Source organism: Mus caroli, unplaced genomic scaffold (genome assembly GCF_978045245.1).
Source record: "Mus caroli unplaced genomic scaffold, Mus_caroli_1 scaffold_1, whole genome shotgun sequence".
In the NCBI taxonomy this organism is placed as follows: domain Eukaryota; kingdom Metazoa; phylum Chordata; class Mammalia; order Rodentia; family Muridae; genus Mus; species Mus caroli.
The window spans coordinates 55,170,711-55,194,525 of NW_028227256.1; the positions used below are offsets into that span (position 1 = coordinate 55,170,711).

Here is a 23,815-nt window from a genome sequence, read left to right on the forward strand (position 1 = left end):
ATGTGGTTTAAAACCCACGCTGAGCGTCTGTCCCTGGAACAGGACAGTCAGGCTTCATGCTCAGTTCTAGAAGGTAAGGTTTTTTCACTTGGAACAGGGCTTAGTCGATGAAGTAAACACTGTTTCTCTTCTGCATCCGGTAGGTAGCCAGTAGAGAACTCAACGTCCCCAAGTCGTACGTGCACTTTTCTGAAACCAGCACTACCACAGTGCCCAACTCCGTCTTCACCGCGGGTTCCATGGGAGCAGATATCAATGGGAAGGCTGTGCAGGTGACTTGTCTTTCATTTCTCAGCCCCAAGCACAGCGGGGAGGAGTTCGTGTTACACCTGTTCTTTATGGAGGATAAGACGCGGGTGAAGGGAGGCATAGCTCTAGTGCACTCAGCAAGTTCAGGCAGAGCCCTTTGTGCTTCCGCCGCATGGGCTGCCGACCTTAACCCATGTTCTGTTGCCACAAGCTCCCTTTGTCTTGGGTCAGAAAGTCTCTCCCTCTCACCCGGCACAGCAGAGCGATGCAGGGAAGTGCCATCTTGGCTTCATAAAGAGTTTGGGCCAAACAACTAAGCGCTCCCGGAACCCATTTCCTTTTATGGAAAACTGAGGATATAAATACCACCTCCATCAAAGAACTACTAGTGAGCTACAGCTGTCACTTTCTACTCCCAAACTCTAGAAAAGCACTCATGGGCTATCAGTCTCCCACAAAGGCCAGCTCTACAGAACGGCCATGCCTGGATGAGAAGGGAAGCTTCCAGACTTCCAAGTGTCTCGGGTGTATCATGGGAAGCACGTTTTCCAGAACGTTCTCCTGGGGTAGGGCTTCTGGAAAGGTTCTGTAGTCACTGTGTTTAAGAAAGTTTCATTCCCCACCCATGCCAGTCAGAGAGGCCTGTGATGCATGTCTGCATATTAAAGGCTCTGACAAGTCCTGCAGTAAATATGCCTATTTAACATTGTCTTGGGGCTCTTGCTAAACTTGTTTAACCATAAAAGCATTTTAATTAATATCATCCTTCTTTACAGCCATGGAGCCAATGCCCAAGGAAATGCCCCAGGAAATTCCAGTTTTGCTAGGATATGTAGGTGGCTAGATTTATTTTTGCACATTTTATTCAGGCATAAATTTAGGCGCCATGTGGATATTGCCAGATCACCTTTGACACATAATTAAGTTCTTCCTCTGGAGCCCCAAACTACAGAAAACGTGCGGCAGGATCCTTTCACAGCCAGTCAGACTCAGCTGGCTCCAGCAAAAATACTCCTAGCAGGAGTGGAGAGTCCTCTGAGCAGCAAGAAGAACGAGGAGGAGGAAAAGGAGGAGGAGAAATAGGAAGAGGAGGAGGAAGAGGAGGAAGTGGGAATGAGGGAGGAGAAAGAGGAGGGAGGAAGAGAGAAGAGAAGAAAGAGGAGGGAGAGGGAGGAAGAAGAGGAAAACAGGTATTGATAAAAAATTAAACACAGCAAAGTAAAGGCAGGTAGAGGAGTCCATTGCACTGTGGCTCTCTCTTCCTGGTTTTATCTTTTACTGAGGCGGCTAACAATAAAACTGGGAAAGAATTTAGCCACAGTTGGCATCCTTGGCATGAGCTGCATCCCAGGCATCTCGGAAGGCTGCAGGTTAGCAGGACACAGAATGACTTGAAGGTCAGCAAATGCCTGCCCCAAGCACAACCATCCATGACCCCAGACTGATGCCAGCCTCACACCTGCAGCCTTGTTTTGTGGGGTGCTGAGGTCAAACTCAGGGCTTCAGTATGCTGAGCAGATATTCTTCCAACTAAGCCACAGTTCACTCAACAACTATTCTAAGATTAAAATGATTGTATCTCAGGTCATCAAAATGACCACTTTGTGATGGAATGTTATCATGAGATCTCTCTGTCCACATTAAGGGCCAAAATATACTTTGAGTTATGACAATTAAAAGAAGTATAGGAGCCAGGAGTGTCAACTATGTGTTTAATCCCGGCACTCAGGATACAAGGCAGGTAGACCTTTGAGTTCAAGACCAGCCTGGTCTACAGAGCAAGGACCAGGACTGTCAAGGCTACACAGAGAAACCCTGTCTCAGTTAGATAGATAGATAGATAGATAGATAGATAGATAGATAGATAGATAGATAGATGGATGGATGGATGGATGGATGGATGGATGGATAGATAGATAGATAGATAGATAGATAGATAGATAGATAGATAGATAGATAGATAGATAGAGTATGTATGATGGATCTGGAGAGATTGCTCAGTGGTTAAGAGCACTGACTGACAGGTTTAATTCCCAGCACACACATGAAAGCTCACCACCATCTGTAGCTCCAGTTACAGGGGATCAGTGCCCTCTTCTGAACACCAGGTATGCACACGATGCACAAATGCAAGCAAAACAGCCATACACAAAAATAAATGCAATATTTTTAAAATCATGTATGAGCCAGTAACAGTGGCTCATGCCTACAATCCCAACACTCAGAGGCTGAGACTAAAGTATTGTGATTCTTTCAAGGCCAATCTGGTCTGCATGGGGAGACACTATCTCAAAAATAAAGGAAAACAAGATAAAAACTTCCAGCTAAAGTAAAGAGCCAACATTAAAATACTTTTTAAACTAGGTACGATGACATGTCCCTTTAATCCCAGCACTGGAGAGGCAAGGCAAGCAGATCTCTATGAGTTCTAGGCCAACCTGATCTAGAAGTGTAAGTTCAGGACCACTAAGTTTACAAGACATAGTGTCTCAAAAAAAAAAAAAAAAAAGTTTTTTTTTAATCGATCCCTCTTTTTAACCTGGTATTCAGTTTTACATTTTTCTTTTTTAATTATTTATTTTTATTTCACACACATTGGTGTTTTGCCGATGTGTATGTCTGTATAAAGGTATCAGTTCCCCTAGAACTGGAGCTACAGCCGACTGTGAGCTGCCATGAGAACTGAACTGGAAAAGCAGCTGGTGCTCCTAACCTCTGAGCCAGGGCTCCAGGGCTTCCCCTTCCCCACCCCTTTTTTTTTTCTTCTTCTTCTTTTTAACAAAGACTTTTTTTCCTCTGATCTTGGCATTAGAAAATCTTTGTTGTAAAGTAAATCTCAACTTAGAAACCACAGAAATAAAACGTGGTAGATAAATTTGACTTCATAAAAACATAAACTTGGGGGCTAGCTAAGGTGCTTGCTGCTCTGCCAGGGGACTGGAATTTGGTAGGTACAGTGGGAGGCTCAAAAGCACCCGTGACTTCAGCTCCAGCATATCCAGGCCCTCTTCTAGCCTTGGTATGAACACACACATATGTGTGCATACACACAGACACACACTTACATATATATAAACAAAATAAATCACAAAATATCTATACAGTAAGATATCATAAATAAAAATTACAACACATTAAAGAAAATATTCATAACATATATATGAGACAAGAAAAATTAAAATAAGCCAGCCATGGTAGTAGTCCCAGTACTTGGGGGCTGAGACAGGAGGATTACCATGAGTCTAAAGCCAGCAGGGTTATAGAATGAAGTCCTGGGGGGTGGGGAGAGAGAGAGAGAGAGAGAGAGAGAGAGCGCTCCAGGGAAACGGTATCTCAATTAAATTATTGCTCCTATTTTGAATTTGATCAGTGTGTAGACTGGTGTGCAAACTCATCTGTAAAACAGCTGCCATTAAATCTTCCTGGATCATTAATGCTTTGCTGTTTTGCGCTTTGTAGCTCTGATGTCCATCTAAACATTTGCTTTTCAGAATGCCTGCCAGATTCTTATGGACCGTCTTCGGCCCATCATCAGAAAAAACCCTAAAGGAAAATGGGAGGAGTGGGTGAGTGTTCTCTTTATTACTCCAGCCAGGAAAAAGCAATGTCATATACAAGTGCACACACACACACACACACACACACACACACACACACATACACACTGTCTTAGTCAGGGTTTATATTGCTGCACAAACATCATGACCAAGAAACAAGTTGGGGGCTGGAGAGATGGCTCAGTGGGTAAGAGCACCCAACTGCTCTTCCAAAGGTCCGGAGTTCAAATCCCAGCAACCACATGGTGGCTCATAACCATCCGTAACGAGATCTGACTCCCTCTTCTGGAGTGTCTGAAGACAGCTACAGTGTACTTACATATAATAATAAATAAATTAATTAATTTAAAAAAAAAAGAAACAAGTTGGTGAGGAAAGGGTTTATTCGGCTTACACTTCCATACTGCTGTCCATTGCCAAGGGAAGTCAGGACTGGAACTCAAGCAGGTCAGGAAGCAGGAGCTGATGCAGAGGCCATGGAGGGATGTTCTTTACTGGCTCGCTTCCCCTGGCTTGCTTAGAACCCAAGACTTAGAGAACCCAAGACTGCCAGCCCAGAGATGGTCCCACCCACAAGGGGCCTTTCCCCCTTGATCACTAATTGAGAAAATGCCTTACAGTTGGATCTCATGGAGGCATTTCCTCAACTGAAGCTCCTTTCTCTGTGATAACTCCAGCTGTGTCAAGTTGACACAAGACTAGCCAGTACACACATGCACACATACATACACACTTATACACATGCACACACTTGCAACAAAAACATGCATGCACACGCGTGCACACACGTGCACATACTCGCAACACAAACAAGCACAAGCACACACACACACATACATACACACACACATATACACACACATGCACGCATTCATGCACACAGGTAAAAGTCCTAAATGCATGCACTGGTGGGCAGCACTCATCCAAGAGCTTAGTGTTCTCTTCTACTTTTTCACACTGATAAGAGGTGTGTATGTTCACTGAGATCTGACAACATCTCTGAGCCTGTACTTCCCAGAGCATAAAAGCAGCACACATTCTAAAGTATAACTGGCCAGGGGGTGCTCCCCTGTGCTGTGTGACCGGCTGCAGGGCAGGTCCTGTATAATGGAGAGCCCCTTACTAATTTGAAAGAACAACGCTGTAAGAAGTCATAAAGAAGCCACAAGGTGTGATCCACTGTGGTGAGAGGCACAGAGCTCAGCCAGCATTACACCAAGTTCCTCCACCACCCAGCACGCTCTGTGCTGTAAATCTTTCAAGGAGTAACTATGAACTCAGACCTTGGTGCAAGCAAGAAGAAAGCCCAGCATGGAAGGAACTTTCATTACTTTCCATAAACTTCTATTTCTTTGAAACAAATCATCTTTTTCAGATTAAAATGGCCTTTGAAGAATCCATCAGTCTCTCAGCCACTGGATATTTCAAGTAAATGGTTTTTTTTTTTTCTTTTGACTTGTATTGTGCTTGGGCAGTAGTCGTGTTTAACTGCTGTTAATTTATGGTCAGAGGATCCTCTCAGTGGGGAAGGAAGAGAGGGAAGAGAGGCATACAGAAGCTCCTCCGCCAGTAGCCATTGCCAACCAAGTAACACCATAGTTCCAGAGCTCCACCCTACAAACCTCGGCTCAGCCCTGCACCTGCCCAGTGGCGGGCAGGGTCAGCCACCCAGCCATTTATCCCTTCCCAAGTCTGCTGAGGTTCACCTGAGACCTTGACCTTACAGTCCCTCAAGGGAGAAAGGGAGCAGGCTCCCAACTACAGGGAGGACACTGCCTGCAGCCCATCTGCCCTGGCGTCTCAGGGCTCCTGCAGCCCTGTCCTGACCAGGCAACTAAAGGACCTTTCCACTTTTCCTTCTCTTCTCAGAGGCTACCAGACAAACATGGACTGGAAGAAGGAGGAAGGTGATCCCTACCCGTACTATGTCTATGGCGCAGCCTGCTCTGAGGTTGAAGTGGACTGTCTGACTGGGGCTCACAAGGTAGAGTGATGCTTGCAGGCCCCACCTTCACAGATGCAAACAGATGTGTTGTCTGTAAGTAGCAACCAATTTGACCTGCCACAAAAGACCCAGGGACAGACACATAATCTTTGTTTTTGTTTTTTAAAGATTTATTTATTATTACATGTAAGTACACTGTAACCGTCTTCAGACACCCAGAAGAGGACGTCAGATTATGGATGGTTGTGAGCCACCATGTGGTTGCTGGGATTTGAACTCAAGACCTTCAGAAGAGCAGTCAGTACTCTTAACCACTGAGCCATCTCTCCAGCCCTGATTGTTTTGTTTGTTTGTTTTTCTAATAAAATAAATCCTTTAAGTACATGACATTGTCCATTTTACATTTACTCCCTCTGTGCAGCTCCTGAGGACCGACATCTTCATGGATGCTGCCTTCAGCATTAACCCTGCCCTGGATATCGGGCAGGTATGTGATTTCAGGCCATACCCAAAAGGACTCTTGTCAATCCCATTTATAGAAAGACTGAGCTTGAGGCCCAGCCTTGGCTACATAGCAAAACTGTATCTGAATAGATAGATAGGAAGAAGAAAGGGAAGGAAGGATGGAAAGAGGGAGGAAGGGAGATAGGGAAGCAGGGGGACAGAGGGAAGGGAGAATGGGAGAGGGAGGAAGGCAGAGAGGGGAGGGGATGAAGGAAATAAAGGAAGGAAGGAATGAGTGATGGAATGAGGGAAGAGGCTTCAGAAAGGTGGCCACTGTTCATGTGGAACTTGAAAGGTGAATAAGAGTTTCCAGGCAGAGGTGAGAATAATCAGAGGAAAATGCCCGTACAGACTTGGAGATGAGAGGGAATGCATTAGATTTGGAACAGTAACAAAGCAAATGTCAGACATGTGAGGTCTCAAGTGAAGCAGGCAAGATGACAGCACCAGAACAGGTCTCAAGAACACTTGGGAGACCCTGAGAGTGGCTTACTGTACCTCACAGCTTTCATTCCCACTAGAATATCATTCAGTCAGTATTATAGACTTCTCACCCACAAAACTGTGCCCACAGGTTGAGGGAGCCTTTATCCAAGGCATGGGATTCTACACCACAGAGGAGTTGAAATACTCCCCAAAAGGTGTGCTCTATTCTCGGGGCCCGGAAGACTACAAAATCCCCACCGTCACTGAGATACCAGAGGAGTTCTACGTCACTCTGGTGCGCTCTCGAAATCCCATAGCCATCTACTCATCGAAGGTAAAAATTTTCGACCTCTCTGTCAGTTGGTAGGGAACAAATCAGTTGACCCCTAAAAAAAAAAAAAACGTGACTGGGTAGCTGAAGCAGAAATGTGTGTCCCACATGAGTCTGGTTTCTGAAAGTCCCCAAATGACACACTTGCAGGCTTGGTTTCCTGAGTCCTGCTTTCTTTGGCTTACTGATGGTTGGTCCCCTGTTCCTACTATGTCCTTGTCACACTGGACAAAGGCCTAACTGAAACACCTCATTTAACCTAATCACCTCTTAAAAGACTTCATCTCCAGATGCCACAGCATCCCTAGGTACTGAAGGTTTGTGCTGGCGTGGTGCTTGCAGGGAAAGAGAAGTCAGCCCATAATAGCCCATCTGCCAGAAGATCATGACGCATGAATTTGCTTTCTCCTCTGAATTATAAATCCCCAAAGGCACAGCAATGCTGCTCACAAACTCCAGAAACCCAAGTAGAGTCTTAACTCCGGAACATGAAACAAAGCGAAATCCAGTGAAATGTGCGGAGGAGTCTCTGGGCGTCTTGTTCCACTAGGCTGGGTCACTAAGACATTGTCTGCAAAGCGCAGCAGCTCAGAGTTCTCCTCCAGCCTTCAACCCTCCCCTAGACTTGCTCCCTTCTGCCACTCTCCCATACCAGGCTGGGGTTTCAGCAAGCACCATGCTAGTGCTTTGCTCTACATGATCACTGATTCTTAAGGTGTTGGCTCCGTGCTTTCTGAAGCACACAATCTTTAAACAGCCAGTATCTCCAACTCCATGGCTTTTGAGTCCCTCTTCTTATCTCTGTAGACATTCTTATAATGTGGTGTATTAGTCAGGGTTCTCTAGAGTCACAGAACTTATGGATAGTCTCTATATAGTAAAAGAATTTATTGATGACTTACTGTCGGCAGCCCAATTCCCAACAATGGTTCAGTCGCAGCTGTGAATGGAAGTCCAAGGATCTAGCAGTTACTCAGTCTCACACAGCAAGCAGGCGAAGGAGCAAGAGCTAGACTCCCTTCTTCCAATGTCCTTATATTGTCTCCAGCAGAAGGTGTAGCCCAGATTAAAGGTGTGTTCCACCACACCTTTAATCCCAGATGAAAGGTGTAGCCCAGATTAAATCTCCTTAAACTCGGAGATTTAATCTTCTGGAATCCATAACCACTATGGCTCAAGATCTCCATAGCAAGATCCAGATAAGGATCTCCAAGCCTCCAGATAAGGGTCACTGGTGAGCCTTCCAATTCTCGATTGTAGTTCATTCCAAATATAGTCAAGTTGACAACCAGGAATAGCCACTACATGTGGCTTACCCACAAATGAACGTGTGTGTGTGTGTGTGTGTGTGTGTGTGTGTGTGTGTGTGTGTGTGTGTGCTTTTGCTAACTGATGAATCTCGAAGCATACAATTTCCTCATGCTCTTCATTCAAACACACCCAACAGGTGCTAAGGAGGCCACATAAGGACAGGCAACTACTTCACTATCTACCAATCTATTATGGTCATTCCATTTGGGTTTTAAGTTAAAGGCAAATCATCTTTGAGCCTGGGTAGCTCAGTGGTCGAGCACTTGCCCAGCATACACAAGGCTTTCCATTCTGGCCCAACACTACAAAAGAAAAACATTAACTAAAAGGCAGGTAGCCTAGAAGGCACTGTGGACATGGTCTTCAGGACATGGCCTGGGTAGGAAAATGATGCTTTTAGCTGCCTGCTGCCCTAGGGTATTGTCACTAGGTACTCTCAAAGGAACCCCACTCACAAATTACTATGAGGGGGATTAAGTTCCAGCTACTTGGATACACTCCCTCTGAGGAGTGATAAAGCCAGAGAAGATGTATGTGCGCATGCGTGTGCATGTGCATACACTTTTGTGTGTGTGTGAGATGAATCCTGAAGAACCTTGTGAAAGAGGAAAATTACTGACCACCAGAACTCTCACCCCAGAGTACATTCTGAACTCTCACACCAGAGTCAGACCCCCTCTCAAATGAAAACTGTTCCGGGGACATTTCTGAGATAAGGGTTTCCTGGAACGAACCCAGTCCTACCCCTCCCAACTAAGGACTGTGCCAGGGACATTTTTGAGATAAGGGTGTGAGTAAAAACCTCAGTTCTAATGAATCAAGTACATGGCCAAAGTGTGGGACGCGTTGCGAAAAGCACTTTGAAAAAAACCCTTGGCTGAATCTCTTAGTGACGTAAAACCTGTATTTTCCCTGCCCTGCTCCCCCCTTACCTCCTTCCTATAAAAGCCTGTGAAAATTTGGGCTAGGGGCCGAATCTCCTCTGCACCTGCTGCATGAGGTTCGACCCCAGATATCTGGTATATGTGCTTTTATGTGCTTTCTTATCGTTGCTGTATTAAATCTTACTCTCTATACATCTTAAGTACCGGTCTCAGTGTCTTCTTGGGTGCGCGGCTGACCCGAGGCTTGAGTAAGTGCCTCCCTTTGGGAGTTTTGGAGTCTTTCACTTGCTTTTCTAACAACCTTTTATGCTTTTCCTCAGGGATTGGGTGAGGCTGGGATGTTCCTGGGGTCCTCAGTTTTATTTGCCATATATGATGCTGTGACCACTGCCCGCAAGGAGAGAGGGCTGAGCGACATCTTCCCCTTGAATAGCCCAGCAACACCTGAAGTGATTCGCATGGCTTGCACAGATCAGTTTACTGAGATGGTAAGGGAAATCCCTACTGTCCTCACCCCATACATGGACTTTAATGTTCTTGATTTGGATGTTGTAACCATGACAACGTTGCAGGTCACGTCCATCTTTTTCTATGAAAAGTCTCCTTTGGCCTTCACTCACTGCTTCCTACATGCCTCTAAATGTCTTCAAAGGTTGGCTTAATTGTTTCAGACTCTAAAGAAGCAGCACACTAATAGTGAAGGGACATGGTAGATTACCTGCTTAAATATTTTATCAAATTGCAATTGATGTGGACTTCTGATTGCCTCATTTACAAGATCTCTGGCCTGCTCAATTATGCAGAAAGTATCTGTTATGCAAACTAATAGAAGTAATTGAGATGAGACTGTCAGGTCTCTGGGCACACCTCTCCATGCCTTGCTATCACACACTCTATAGGATACTGCTCTACTTGCCAGCTGCAAAAATCACACCCAGATCTGTCCCAGAAACCATCTCTCATGGCACTGCCTCCTACAGCCCGCATGAATTATGGGTGTAAAGCCCAATAGTACGAGCCCTTGAGGTTACCGTGCTGCTCAGTGGCTCTAGGTCATCTCAAGCTTAAGTTTATCAGGGTGAGAGCTGGGGTATAGCATTCAAGAGGCCCTGCATTCATTCCATCCCCAACACCGAACCAAAACAGAAAAGCCAGGATCCAAGCACGATGACATACACCTGTAATCCCAGCACTTGGGAAGCTGAACAGGAAGATCACAAATTCAAGGCCAGCCTGCGCTGAGCAGAAATACCCTATCTCAGAAAACAGAAGCACATCTATATGAGATGTGTATTGTGAAGATAGATGTGACTAAACGATTGAAATATAGAAATTATATACAATAAAAAGAAGAATTAATATCAATTTATTCTGTTTTACATGCCTTCAGATTATAACAGTTTTTGTGTGTGTGTGGAATAACACTTTTATCTTTTGATCTTTTTTTAGATTCCCAGAGATGACCCTTCAACATTCACACCTTGGTCCATCCACGTGTCTTAATCTTGTGACTTTAAGAAAAAAGAAAAGCCATGCAGCTGATTCAAACTAGCCCCAAACCAGAGCAGCATATGGGTTGACTAGAATTTATCAAACATGATTTTACTGTTTTTTTAGTTATTCTCTGTGATTAGGTTATTGCATGATTACATGTTAAGATACAGATTTCTACAAAATTGTGTAGCAAAACTTAGAATTGGAAATTCTGATTTAGTTTTCATTGTCCTGAAAGTATGCATCATGGTGAGTTTTTAAACCTAGCTAACTAAGCTGGGACAGCTCAGGAGGGCCTCCTTGTGTTTTGTTTCAAACAGCTATGTTTGAAACCCAACAGAACTGTCTATTCCAAAACTCTCTCTAGACTGGAGTCTCCCAAAACCAGCACACCTGGAAAACCCACTTTCCAGTGCTTGCCACTTCCTGTGGTACAAACGCTATCATAAGAACAAGCAGTACGTGCTCAGGGAACCTGGACGTAGAGCTGGAGACAGGTTCGAATACAGCTTGTCTCCAAAGGTGTGTGCTGGAAGCCTGGCTCCCAGGGTGGTACAGTTGAAACTGTAAGAGGTGGAGCCTATTGAGAGGTCATTGGTAAGGGATCAATGGTGACAGGAAGGAATGGACTAGTTCCCCAAAGCCTGGCCCCTCCTCATCTCTCTGCCAGTGTGAGCCATTGCATTTCTAGTGTGTGATGCCATCTACTGGGACAGAAAGGAGGTCCTCACCAGATGGGCAGTCTTGTGACCTTGCCTCTAAACTATGAGCCAAAATAAACCTCTTTTCTTCACAAAGTACCAAGCCTCTGGTGTTTTGTTATAACAACACAAAACATATTTAAAACACCATCCAAAATTTCCCACCATCCAAACACCCCTCCTCCACCGTGAACTAGGTACATGATACAATCTTCCTCTCCTAGGCAGCCACACTGAGCAAAGCATCAGTCCAGAGCCACTCCTGGGTTTGGCTTTAGCTTAATGGCTAAAGATGAAATCAGAACCACTTCTTCTTTTTACCACCAAAGTAACACAAAATTCACAAAGGTCCTTTCTCTTGTGGTTCCGTTCTACCTATCTTACATTGATTTTCCCAAGGAAATGCAACCTAGGGCCTCTCTTGGGAAACTTAAAAGCAGAAATAAACAAACTGAATTGTTGTCAAGGAACTGTGTGCTCAGGGCTAAGGCTCTCCTTTATCTAAACTCTGTAGACATCAATGGCTATAGCTGAGTGGTGGAAGAACAAACTCACGGCAACTTTAATAGGTTTGAGACCAGATTAAAAGAACAGGCTGCAGGCTGGAGAGGTGGCTCAGAGGGTAAGAGTGTTCGTTGTGCACACATAAAAACCGAGATCCTGGGCACCCACAGAGAAAGCCAGCCAGAGCTTATGCCCCTGTATCTCCAGTGCTGTGGAAGGTAGAGAATGGCTGATCACCAGGCTGACTCTAGGTTCACTGAGAACGTCTCTCTTAAAGAAATAGGTGGAGAGGACTAGAACAGGACACCTAGTGTACTCTTCTAGTCTCCATGAATGAACACACACACACACACACACACACACACACACACCTCTTACAGTTTCAACACTACCACCCTGGGAGCCAGGCTTCCAGCACACACCTTTGAAGATAAGCTGTATTCAAACCAGAATAGATGGGGGAGCAGGATTCTGTACTGTGGGGGACTTGTGTGCAGAAAATGCTCTCAGCCACTACAAGAGCCCAGGGTGGGCTCGTCTCTCCAGCTCCACGTCCAGGTCGCCTGAGTATATCACACTCACACCAGAATAGGGAGCAGAGACCAGCAGGAGAGTGGCTTACTGTGTCCTACTCCAAAGTGAGGGTGAAAATATGTGCCTCTAAATGTTTAACTCAATCTTTTAATTCCCCCCCCAATAATCTATGTGTCCTAGAACCTAACCCACAAACTCATGATGTCAGGACAATTAAAAAAAAATAGTCTCACTGCACAACATGCGTTGGGCATAGAGCATAGAAGAAATCAGGCTGGGCCGGAATGGAAACTCATGAGGTGTGCTTACTAATGCAACAGTGGCAAGTCTATTGTAAGGATGGCAACTTCCTGATTGGATTTCAGGCGCAGTCCACATTAACGAATTCATGTATGGTACTATAAATAAACCTAGCCAAAAGCCCGTAGCTGCGGAGGGGGGCATCTGCTTAGCAGGGAAGCAGCTGCTGCTGTTTTACCTGAGCATGCTGTGCCTGTTCAGTTCCCCTCTGCATTGTGTTTGTGTCCGTACACCAGCGCTTCACTTAGAAACCTCTTTTTGCAGTGGGCAGAAGCTAGAGCAACTCCTAATTGGTTAAAATGAGAAGACCAAGTGACTATTAAATGCAAATAAATAGGACATCTCTGTCACTTCTCCCCGTCACAGGTAAGGTTCCAGGAGAAGGGATGTAAAGAATGCAGCAGCTGGAAAAAACGGAGGAGCGAAACACACCGCTGTCTTCTGGGTATTGCACCAGTGGGCTCGCCTCACTGGGCCGGCCAGTAATGTTGCCTGGGGACCACAGTTGAGAACAACTGTTGATAATCCTCCCCCAGCAGCCTACACAGCCCCTTCTGAGGATAGCCATTAAGGCAGAGGCTTCCATTCCAGCCCAGCCCGACTTCCTCTGTGTTCTGCACAGGATCATCCCTCAGCATCATGTTAGGGAGAGCTCATGAGGTGCCATTCCTCCCTGAGAGTGTGTATATGTATATACACACACACAGAGTGTATACACACACACACACACACACACACACACAAAGATGTCATCATGAAGCCTGAAATTAATATAGTGGACCTGCTAGTGGTTATTTCTAAGTGGCAGAACTGATAATGCTTCCAGTACAGTGGTTACAGTTTTCCAATTGTTCCTTTATATATGCTGTACTACTTTATATGTAACACACGTGATTTAAACTTGACATACTATAGATCATACATTTTACACTCTTTCCCTAGTTCCTCTCATTTTTGCCTGTTTGAGCTGTGACTCTTTACATTTGTTCTTTTGTTAATTTGGAAATTCAATTATATTTCTAACTCTTCATTTCTACTTACCTATGAGCAGATATATATCCTCTACTGATGTTTAGAAAAAGGCTACCAAATATTGTCACCACAAAAAGCAAGTCTTTTCTGGACTCCTGCTATCTCTGTCCTTGTATTTCTCCCTGTGGCCCTGATAAGAAAATACTTAGTGTCTCATTTACTCCCTCCCTCACCCCAGAAACCCCCCTACTTCTACCGTCGTTTCCCTTCTAACCATTCACTGAGTTCTCTCTCTTACTACACAGGTCTTGGTAGAACTGTGTCACACATTCTTAAAATCCCGGCTCTTATCTTTTAGATTACTTCTTCTCTTCATTTTTTAATTAAGGTTGCTTTTTGTCTGGTCACACACACACACACACACACACACACACACACACACACACAGTAATCACTAGATGATGCTTTTACACCCTTTAATAGTGTTCTTACCTTTCTGTCCCAGAAAATGCAGATCTACTGCCCTCTGGTGCTCAGAGTTAGCCAAGCTCTTGGTGTCAAAAATGATTTCATTTCCTTTACTTCACAAGGAAACTTACTCTGTCCTCTGGGTGGGGACTTCACACAACTAGTAGAGCTTTCTTAGCAGGAGGTGAAGCCCTGGGTTCAACCCCCTGCACTGCATAAACCAAGCATGGTGGTGAACATCTGTAATTCCGGCATTCACAAGGAAGGCAGGAGAATCAGGAGACAAAGTCACCCTCCACATAGCAAACTTTAAGCCAACCTGGGATACAGGAGACCCTGATAAGAGAGAGGGAGAGAGACAGAGAGAGGGATAAGGAGGGGCAAATTCTTAGAACCTTGTGGAACAGCCCCCTCATCTTTGGGTTTGAAAGTGGCCTCAGGTCTTTTATCTCCAACCCAGCCTGTAAATTGGGAACATTGGAATCTCTAGAATAAAATCACTCTTCGTCTCAGGGGAATAAAATAACTACATTGCAGTGACTCACAGCTAATTTAAATTAACCAGTTTGTTGGTTAGATGTAACTCCTATCCTGTTCTGGAAAGTACTTAGAAACTGTTTTAAAATAAAATTAAAAAGGATAAACTTCTCATTTGGGCCTGCAGGCAATGACAAGCATAGTGGGCTTTGGTCATGTCGTGGGAGGGACGGTTGGGGGCTGTAAGGAGAGTCCCCTCCCCCTTCACCTGAGAGGTCTCGTGTGGCCAAGGTCATATGAGCTTGTAACCCACTTACTCTGTGCTCCTAGAAGATCTGCTCTCCCTTTTCCATTTCATTAACACAACTCACTGTCCATGGCTGCTTGGTACATCAGTCAGTACCTAGAAAAAGTGACATTCTGTAACCCGGATTCACAGGAGGCCCGAGAAAAGATGAAGGGGAAATGGGAAGTGGTAACTTTTAACATCTAAGAAGTAGCAAGTTGGGCTCTGCTCCAAAAGAACAGAGAGAGCCTGGAACAGATGGAGAGACAGGACGGGGGGTCTGACTGTCACATCACACATTGGCCACTGAATGGTTAGTATTCCAAGCCCCTGCAAGGATGATACGTGCCCCCGCTCCCTTGGAGCTCTCCATCAGGGAGGTGAAGCAGCCAGCAGCTGGCAGCCAGTCACGGCTCCCATTTTTCACAGGAGAGAGGAAAGGGGCAAGAAATTCCGAGACTTCAAGCCAAGGGACGGAAGCCCATGTCTTACTGACCATAATGAAGACAGACTGTGAATCTGACCATAACCAGGAAGCCTCAAAGATGTCACCTGTCTTGGCCCCTTGGTGTCCTGCACTCAGTTGTGTGCAGGTCAGGTCCCTGACCAAAATGGAGGCAGCGGCACAGCCTTGGATCACCTGAGCCCCCAGCCTTGCTAGGTTGCTTTGCTCTCTTCCTCTAAATATGAGCAGAGGTCTCCCTGACCAAGGACATTTCATGATCAATCCAGGATCTCAAGGTTCTAAACGCATGTGCTATAAGTCTGTTTGTCTGTGCCCCATCTCTGGGCTTTACTTCCCACTTCTCATTTGGGTTTTGTTATGAGAAATCTTGGGGATTAAACGCAGAGCCTCCAGCATGTTAGATACTCTACCACTGACCTACATTCCCTAGCGCTAGATCTGGATTTTAAAGAGTTCAAAACACACAAAAGCCAGTACTTTTCCATTTATATCAGCAAGCAAGATATGTTATTCCCCACCCCTAAATGGAAGATTCACTTACTGGGAAATGCTATGTGATTTCTAACATTAATTTCTTTATTGGCTGACAAGATGTACTAGTCAGCTTTCTGTGACAATGAGAGAAAACAATCATAAGAAGGATAGATTTAATGTGACTCCATTTCAGATGTTTTAGTCATTTGACATTTGCTTCCAGGTTGGTGAAGCAGAGCATCATGGGATGGAAACATGGCACAGAAAGCTGCTCACCCTGTGGTGGCCAGGAAGCAGAGAGCACAAAAGTAGGGATGAGTGTGAGTAAGCAAGAGAGGAGAGGTAGAGGAGAGAGGTAGGAGGGGGAGGAAGGGGAGAGGTGGGAAGAGATGGGGGGTGAACTGAAAGTAGGGGTGAGATGTACACATCACAGTCATGTCTCCAGCAATCTACTTTCTCCAATAGGTCACACTCCTAATAGCTTAGCTATTTACATTTCCATTTAACTATGAACTCATCAATGAGTTAACCCTTTCAGGAAGTTAGTGGTGCTATGATTCCAAATCCACCTCAATAATGCTTCCATAGAGGGGAGCCAAGACTTAAACACATGAGCTGTAGGGGACAAACCAGAACAGGATTCTTTGATGTAAATCACAGAACCATTTTTATAGCACACACTCCAGTACCTGGGTCAATAGAGATAAAGTTTCACTCATCAACTAGAACAGTCTATTTAAAGGTGAAGAAGAGAATTAAAGTACGTATTACTGAAGATACAAAATACATTTGTCGTAAGACATAGAGACGGCAAACTCAAACTGACTTGAAAACTTTCCCCTGCTGGCGAGTTTTCATAGTGCCAGAAGGTGTTATACAGGGCCCTGAGCGAACGAAGTAAGTCATCAACAGACTTACGCATCAGTGAGCCTTGAACATTGCATCACTGACCTGCCAGGCACGATGTGTCGGAAGTGTAGTAGCAGGATGGAGGTTATGGGGCTAGCCAACTGCTCTCTAATTAGATCTGAGGCCTTTCCCACGAGAAAGAGTTCATGCTGGTACTATAAGTAAACCTGGTCAAAGGGCCATGGCTGCAGACATCATAGGCCTTAGGGGAGGGTCCTACTACTGTTACCTTACTAAATTGATATGTTGTCAATCTGACTTCTAAGTATTTATGCTTATCAATCTAAATAGTCCTATATCCCTAAGGAAATAGAAGCAGTCATTAAAAGTATCCCAACAACGATAACAAAAAAAAAAAAAAAAACAAAAAAACAAAAAAAACAAAACAGGGCCAGATAGTTTTAGCACAGAATTCTTTCAGACTGTCAAAGAAGAACTAATGCCAATACTCCTCAAATTATTCCACTAGTTAGAAACAGAAGAAACATTGCCAAAAATCATTTTTATGAGGCTATAGTCATCCTGATACCAAAACCACAGACTCAACAAAGAAAGGGAACTACAAACCAATTTCCTTTGTGAACATTGATGAAAAAATATACTCAATAAAATACTTGCAAACCAAATACAAGAGTACATCCAAAATGCTCATCCACCATGATCAAGTAAGCTTTATCCCAGAGATGCAGTGACAGTTCAATGTACAAAAAAAAAAAAAAAAATCTATCAATGTGATCCACCATATAAACAAATGTAGAAATAAATATTAATAAATAAATCCCAGCAGCAGTTTCACTACTTACCCTAAGGTTTATGTTCCCCAGTGAATCACACATACACACACACACAGCCTTTATATTTTAATATGCTTAATCATCAGCACAATAGCTGGGCCACTGCCTAACCTCCATGTTGTTAATCCTGACTTACTACTTACTTATTCTAAGTTCCATCTTGGCTGCTCCTGACACAATTGAACAGCCCTCTGAGCTGCACTCTCCTGGCTCTTTCACATAGTGACTGACTATATGTAGGAGAATTTCCCCTTTAATTAGGCTAATGATTGGCTAATAAAGACAACTAGATGCCAATCACTGGGCAAAGATGAGGAGGTGGGCTTGCCTGGTTTGAGAGAGGAAAGGGGGACACAAGAGGAAGGAACGGCCCTTTTTTCCAGAGAGGCAGAGAGCAAGAAGGTTCAGGATTCAGACCAGGAATTGTTAGACCCGGTGGCGACCTCTGCCACCAGAAGAATTTCCTACATAGAATAGTTGATGAGTTTGGGATGATAGATTTCACACCCAGTAGTTGTGTCATCTGTTGATTTTAAACTAAGATTGTCCGATGATTTCGTTCATGGCGACTCAGGTGGGCAGGGCAGAATTCAGCCAGGCTTTGGAATGGGAAGATTGGGTAAAGGACTGAGCTCCAGGGAAGAGGCAACCACAGTGGAGTGAGGGCTGACGAGAGCATGCTGAGGGGTGGTGGGCTAGCAAGAAAAGGATCTCAAAGCTCTGGAGAGGCAGAGCAGACATTTGTGGGAGAGGCATTGGCTGGGAGAAACATGTGACTGTGGTCATGGTCTCAGGCCATTGCACCAGGCTAGGAACAAACAGAGACAGACAGCCATTGCTGGTGCCTAGCGGCATTTAGAGTGTTTTTTTAAAATTACACACTACAGCCATGACTCTCTGTCCTGCACTCTTCTCAGGCATGGCTTCTTTACTCTCCTCCACACTCCCCACCATGGTGAATCTCCCTTTTCCCTTCTCCCAGTCCTAAACAAAGTAATTCCTAAAATCCCATCTCTCTCTGTCCTCTCCAGCTATTGGCTGTCAGCATATTTATTTACCAATCAGCACCAACTGGAGGCAGGGTTCCAGAAGCTATGTGCAGACTTCTAAAGTAAACTGTTTGGGGGAGAAGATAATTAGCATTAAAATACAAGCAGCTACATTTTCCCCTTTGATCCAATTAAAAAGGTAAGATACACATTTATAGCATCCAGTCCATCATATTTGGCGATTTAGATAGTCTATCATCTACCCTAACTTAAAGAGTTTACAATCCTGTACCTGAATTATGTTTGATTTTAACTTGTATTACCATCTGAAAACCATCCTTTCAAATCTAGAACATCTTCTTTAATGCTAAACAACTTAAGTTCAATTATGAGATTATAATTAGTCTTCAACCTTGTCAGAGATCTGAGAAGGAATTAAATATTACCTGAATATGTAGAAAGCACAATACATAGCTTCCAAAACTTATACAATTTATAGAGAAGCTGACCACCTGGACAGTCCCCAATATTCTTCATAGCATTAGAGTATCTACCTTCAGCCTTTTGGCCCAGAACCATCTGACAGACCTTAAGTGAACCAGGAGTTATGAAGGATTGTTTTACACTGTCTTGGCAGAGCTTAGCAATCGACTATTCCACATCCATTTGTCCTTTTTTTGGACACAACTTTGTCTGCAGATGAAATCAAGGCAATTCTTGCCCAGTGGCTGGCTTGCCACAATTATGGAAGTTATGCTGCTCAATATCTTCTTTGAAGTGGGGTGGGAGTATTGTTAGGAGTAGACATGTTTCCTAGTCAAAGATCTATTGATAATGAAATGATTTTAAATGTCATATTCTGTGGATCTCTGATGAATATAATTTGAAGAATATCTAGCTATATATAGTATATCTGAACTATTAAACCTTGAGTACTCTTATCTAATTACTATTTGAATAATATTAAAAACACTTTATTGTAATTAAATCAGAATCTAATATCATGAGTTTATTATCTAACCATTAACTTGTATTACCTAGTCATCCTAAAGAGTTTCTTTGGGGGGGGGGGGGGGCGTGGTTCGAGACAGGGTTTCTCTGTTTGGCCCTGGCTGTCCTGGAACTCACTTTGTAGACCAGGCTGGCCTCGAACTCAGAAATCCACCTGCCTCTGCCTCCCGAGTGCTGGGATTAAAGGCGTGTGCCACCACGCCCGGCTCCTAAAGAGTTTCTAATAGCAGCTGTTAGAAGGATTGAGTCTAAACCTTATATTCTTAATGAGTTGTGTGAGCACAATTCCTATCTAAAAGTAACAAAATTAATTTTAAATTTTGTGGCATAAACTTTTGTATATAGACACAAAATGTTATGTCAATGAAAACTTTAAACCTGTATCAATATATAAATTCTGTACCAATGTAAGAAAATATAACTTCAATTCTGTACAGATTCACTCCAATACCCATTAAAATTCCAACACATGGTAGCAGGAGAAGATGGCGATCTCCACAGGAGTTAAAGTTCCTCGTAATTTTCGTTTGTTGGAAGAACTTGAAGAATGACAAAAAGGAGTAGATGATGGTACTGTTAGCTGGGGCCTTGAAGATGATGAAGACATGACACTTACAAGGTGGACAGGCATGATTATTGGGCCACCAAGGACAAACTATGAAAACAGAATATATAACCTGAAAGTAGAATGTGGATCTAAATACCCAGAAGCTCCTCCATCAGTTAGATTTGTAACAAAAATTAATATGAATGGGATCAATAATTCCAGTGGAATGGTGGATGCACGGAGCATACCAGTATTATCAAAATGGCAAAATTCCTATAGCATTAAAGTCATACTTCAAGAGCTAAGACATCTTATGATGTCCAAAGAAGGGGGCTGGTGAGATGGCTCAGTGGGTAAGGGCACCCGACTGCTCTTCCGAAGGTCCAGAGTTCAAATCCCAGCAACCACATGGTGGCTCACAACCATCCGTAACGAGATCTGGCGCCCTCTTCTGGAGTGTCTGAAGACAGCTACAGTGTACTTACATATAATCAATAAATAAATCTTAAAAAAAAAAAAAAAAGAAATGATGTCCAAAGAAAATATGAAGCTTCCACAGCCTCCAGAAGGACAGACGTACAACAACTAACTTTAGTGGATCTCAAACTTGTCTTAAATCAGCAACCTTCTACTCATGTTAATGTCTTGATTAAATATCACCATGCAAAATGCCCACACATTAAGTAAAAGAATTGCAGCTGGTGAACATGACCTGGACAGTTGTAAGAATATATTTAATATATGTACACCTATTATTTTTCAGGTAACAAGAGAAGTGCAGCACAATTTTTCTTTCTCTTAAGCACTGGCATTTAAACATGAACCTGAAGTACTCAAAATGGAATCCAGGCTTTCAAGACAAAAGCATGACAAAAGAGTGTCAGATGGCCATGGAAACATTTGTTTTTCTGGAAAGTAAAGTCTCAAGAAGGAAGAACAGAAATGGCATGCTTTATCATATTTAGAGCTGCAGTTGGAATTGTTTAAAGTAGCAGATACAATGAATAGTCAACAGTTGTGTTAATTCTTGAAGTGGTTAATTCTTTGGTACTATTAGTATCAAACATAGGTTCAGGATTGTTTTGATACTTGTATTTATAATAAAAGATGTTGGGGTTTTGAATTTCTGTTAAAAGCTGTTCCGGTTTGTTACATGTAACAGACATAATAATTTGTTTACAGTCTTTGTTTAGTAAAACATGCTTAGATGTTTTAAGTGAAGTCAACAAAAAGGAAGTAGGTGTATGGATATGTGATTTTGAGATGAAAGTTAGTCTTAAAATATAAATAAAATATGGAATGTGTCTTAAAAAAATTCCAACACAATTCTTTACAGACCTTGAAAGAATAATATTCACCTTCATACAGAAAAAAAAACTTAGGAGATCTAAAACAATCTTGTACAATAAAAGAACTTCTGGAGGTCTCATCATCCCTAATTACAGGTTAGGACTACAGAGCAATAGTAAAAACTGCATGGCATTGGCATAAAAACAAACAGGCTGATCTATGGTATTGAATTAAAGACCCAGAAGTAAAACCACATGCCTATGAACACTTGAGTTTTGAAAAAGAAGCCAAAATTATACAATAGAAAACAAGAAAGCATTGTCAACAAATCTTCAACAACAAGCAGGTTTAGCCAGAAGTCTGCATGTAGAGGAATGCAAATATATCCATATAGATCACCTGCACAAAACTCAAGTCCAAGCAGATCAAAGACCTCAACATAAAACCAGATACACTGAACCTGATAGAACATAAAGTGAGGAACAGCCTTGAACTCGTTGGCTCAGGAGACAACTTCCTGAACAGAACACTAATGGCTCAGGCACTAAGATCAACAATTAATAAATGGGACCTCATGAAGCTGAAAAGCTTCTGTAAGACAAAGGACATTGTCAAAAGGACAAAACAGCAGCCCAGAAAAACAGTGGGCTGATATCTAAAAAATATAAGGAACTCAAGAAACTAAACATCAACAAATCAAATAACCCAATTAAAAAGTAGAGTACAGATCTAAATAGAATTCTCAACAGAGGAATCTCTAATGGCCACAAAGTACTTAAAGAAATGTCCAACATCATTAGTCATCAGGGAAATGCAGATCAAAACAACCCTGAGATTCCATCTTACACCTGTCAAAATGGCTAAGATCAAACACACAAGAGACAGCTCATGCTGGTGAGGATGTGGAGCAAGGGGAACACTCCTCCATTGCTGGTGAGAGTGCAAACTTGAACTGCCACTTTGGAAATCAATTTGGCAGTTTCTCAGAAAATTTTGAATTTTCTGAGAATAGGAATAGGCCTACCTCGAGACCCAGCTTTACCACTATTGGGCATATACCCAAAGGATGCTCCAACATATAACAAGGACACTTGCTCAACTATGTTCATGGCAGCTTTATTCATAATAGCCAGAAACTGGAAACAACCTACAATGTTCCTCAATAAAAAAAAAGAATGTGGTACATTTACACAATGAAGTATTACTCAGTTATTAAAAGCCATGACCTCATGAAATCTGCAGGCAAATGGGTGGAACTAGAAAAGATTATCCTGAGTGAGGTAACTCAGACCCAGAAGGACAAACATGGTATGTACTCACTTATAAGTAGATAATAGCTGTAAAGTAAAAGATAACCATGCTGGATAATCCAGATCAAAGAAGCTAAGTAGTAAGGAAGGCTCAAGGTGGGGCAAGTGAATCTCACTGAGAAGAGGAAATAAAAGAGACATCATATGTAGATGCAGGGGTGGGGGGGGCACTGAGGGGAGGCCTGGACAGGGAGGGGTGGAACAGGAGGGATCAAGTAGGAAGAGGACAGAGAAAGTACTGGGAAAGACAAGTGGAATTGGGAGTGGGTAGAAATCTCTGGGACAAGCTAGAAACCTAGAGCAATAGAAAAATCCCAGGAATCTATGAGGGTGACTCTAGCTAAGACTCCTAGCAATGGGGAGTAAAACCCTTGACCTCCAATTTGTTCTGTTTACAAGATGTTTCAGGGGGTAAAGATGGAGCAGAAATTGAGGGAATGGGCAACCAATGACTGTTCCAACATGAGATCCATACCATGAGAGGGAGCCCACGCCTGACACTGCTAGTAATATTCTGCTACACTTGGGAGACATGAGTCTAGCATAACTGTCATCTGAGAGGCTTCACCCAGCAATTAATGGAAACAGATGCAGAGATCCACAGCCAACCATTAGAAGGAGCTTGGGGAATCCTGAGAAAGAAGGGGAGGAAGGATTGTAGGAGCCAGTGGGATCAAGGACACCACAAGAAAACCTACAGAATCAACTAACTTTGGCCCACAGGGACTCACAGAGACTGAAGTGCCAATCTGGGAGTGAGCATGCATGGGACTGACCTAGGCCCTCTGCACATATGTAACAGTTGTGTAGCTGGGTCTTCATGTGGGACTCCTTAACAGCAGGAGCAGAAACTGTCTCTAACTCGGTTGCCTGCCTTTGGGACCCTTTCCCCCTACTAGATTACCTCATCTAGCCTCAATAGGAGAAAATACATCTAGTCTTACTCCAACTTGATATGCTAAGCTGGTTGATATCCATGGGAGACCTCCCCTTTTCTGAAGAGAAATTGGTGGGGGAAGGAAAGGGTGGGAAGGAAGGACTGGGAGGAGAGTAGGGAGGGGAAAGTGTGGTTGGGAAATTAA

The 23,815-nt window shown here is 43.4% G+C and overlaps 1 protein-coding gene and 1 pseudogene across 1 annotated transcript in view; both read left to right on the plus strand.

Moving 5' to 3' along the window:
* The window catches only part of LOC110290283 (aldehyde oxidase 4), a 60,029-nt gene extending 49,319 nt beyond the window's left edge, over positions 1-10,710 (plus strand). The window contains exons 28-35 of the mRNA XM_021156806.2: positions 144-272; positions 3,741-3,815; positions 5,182-5,234; positions 5,676-5,790; positions 6,173-6,238; positions 6,830-7,015; positions 9,528-9,695; positions 10,657-10,710. Of these exons, the coding sequence (XP_021012465.1) occupies positions 144-272; positions 3,741-3,815; positions 5,182-5,234; positions 5,676-5,790; positions 6,173-6,238; positions 6,830-7,015; positions 9,528-9,695; positions 10,657-10,710 (846 nt within the window). The remainder of the gene's footprint in view (positions 1-143; positions 273-3,740; positions 3,816-5,181; positions 5,235-5,675; positions 5,791-6,172; positions 6,239-6,829; positions 7,016-9,527; positions 9,696-10,656) is intronic.
* Positions 10,711-20,071: 9,361 nt separating this feature from the next.
* On the plus strand, positions 20,072-20,803 carry LOC147006042 (ubiquitin-conjugating enzyme E2 variant 2-like; annotated as a pseudogene).
* Positions 20,804-23,815: the final 3,012 nt, after the last annotated feature.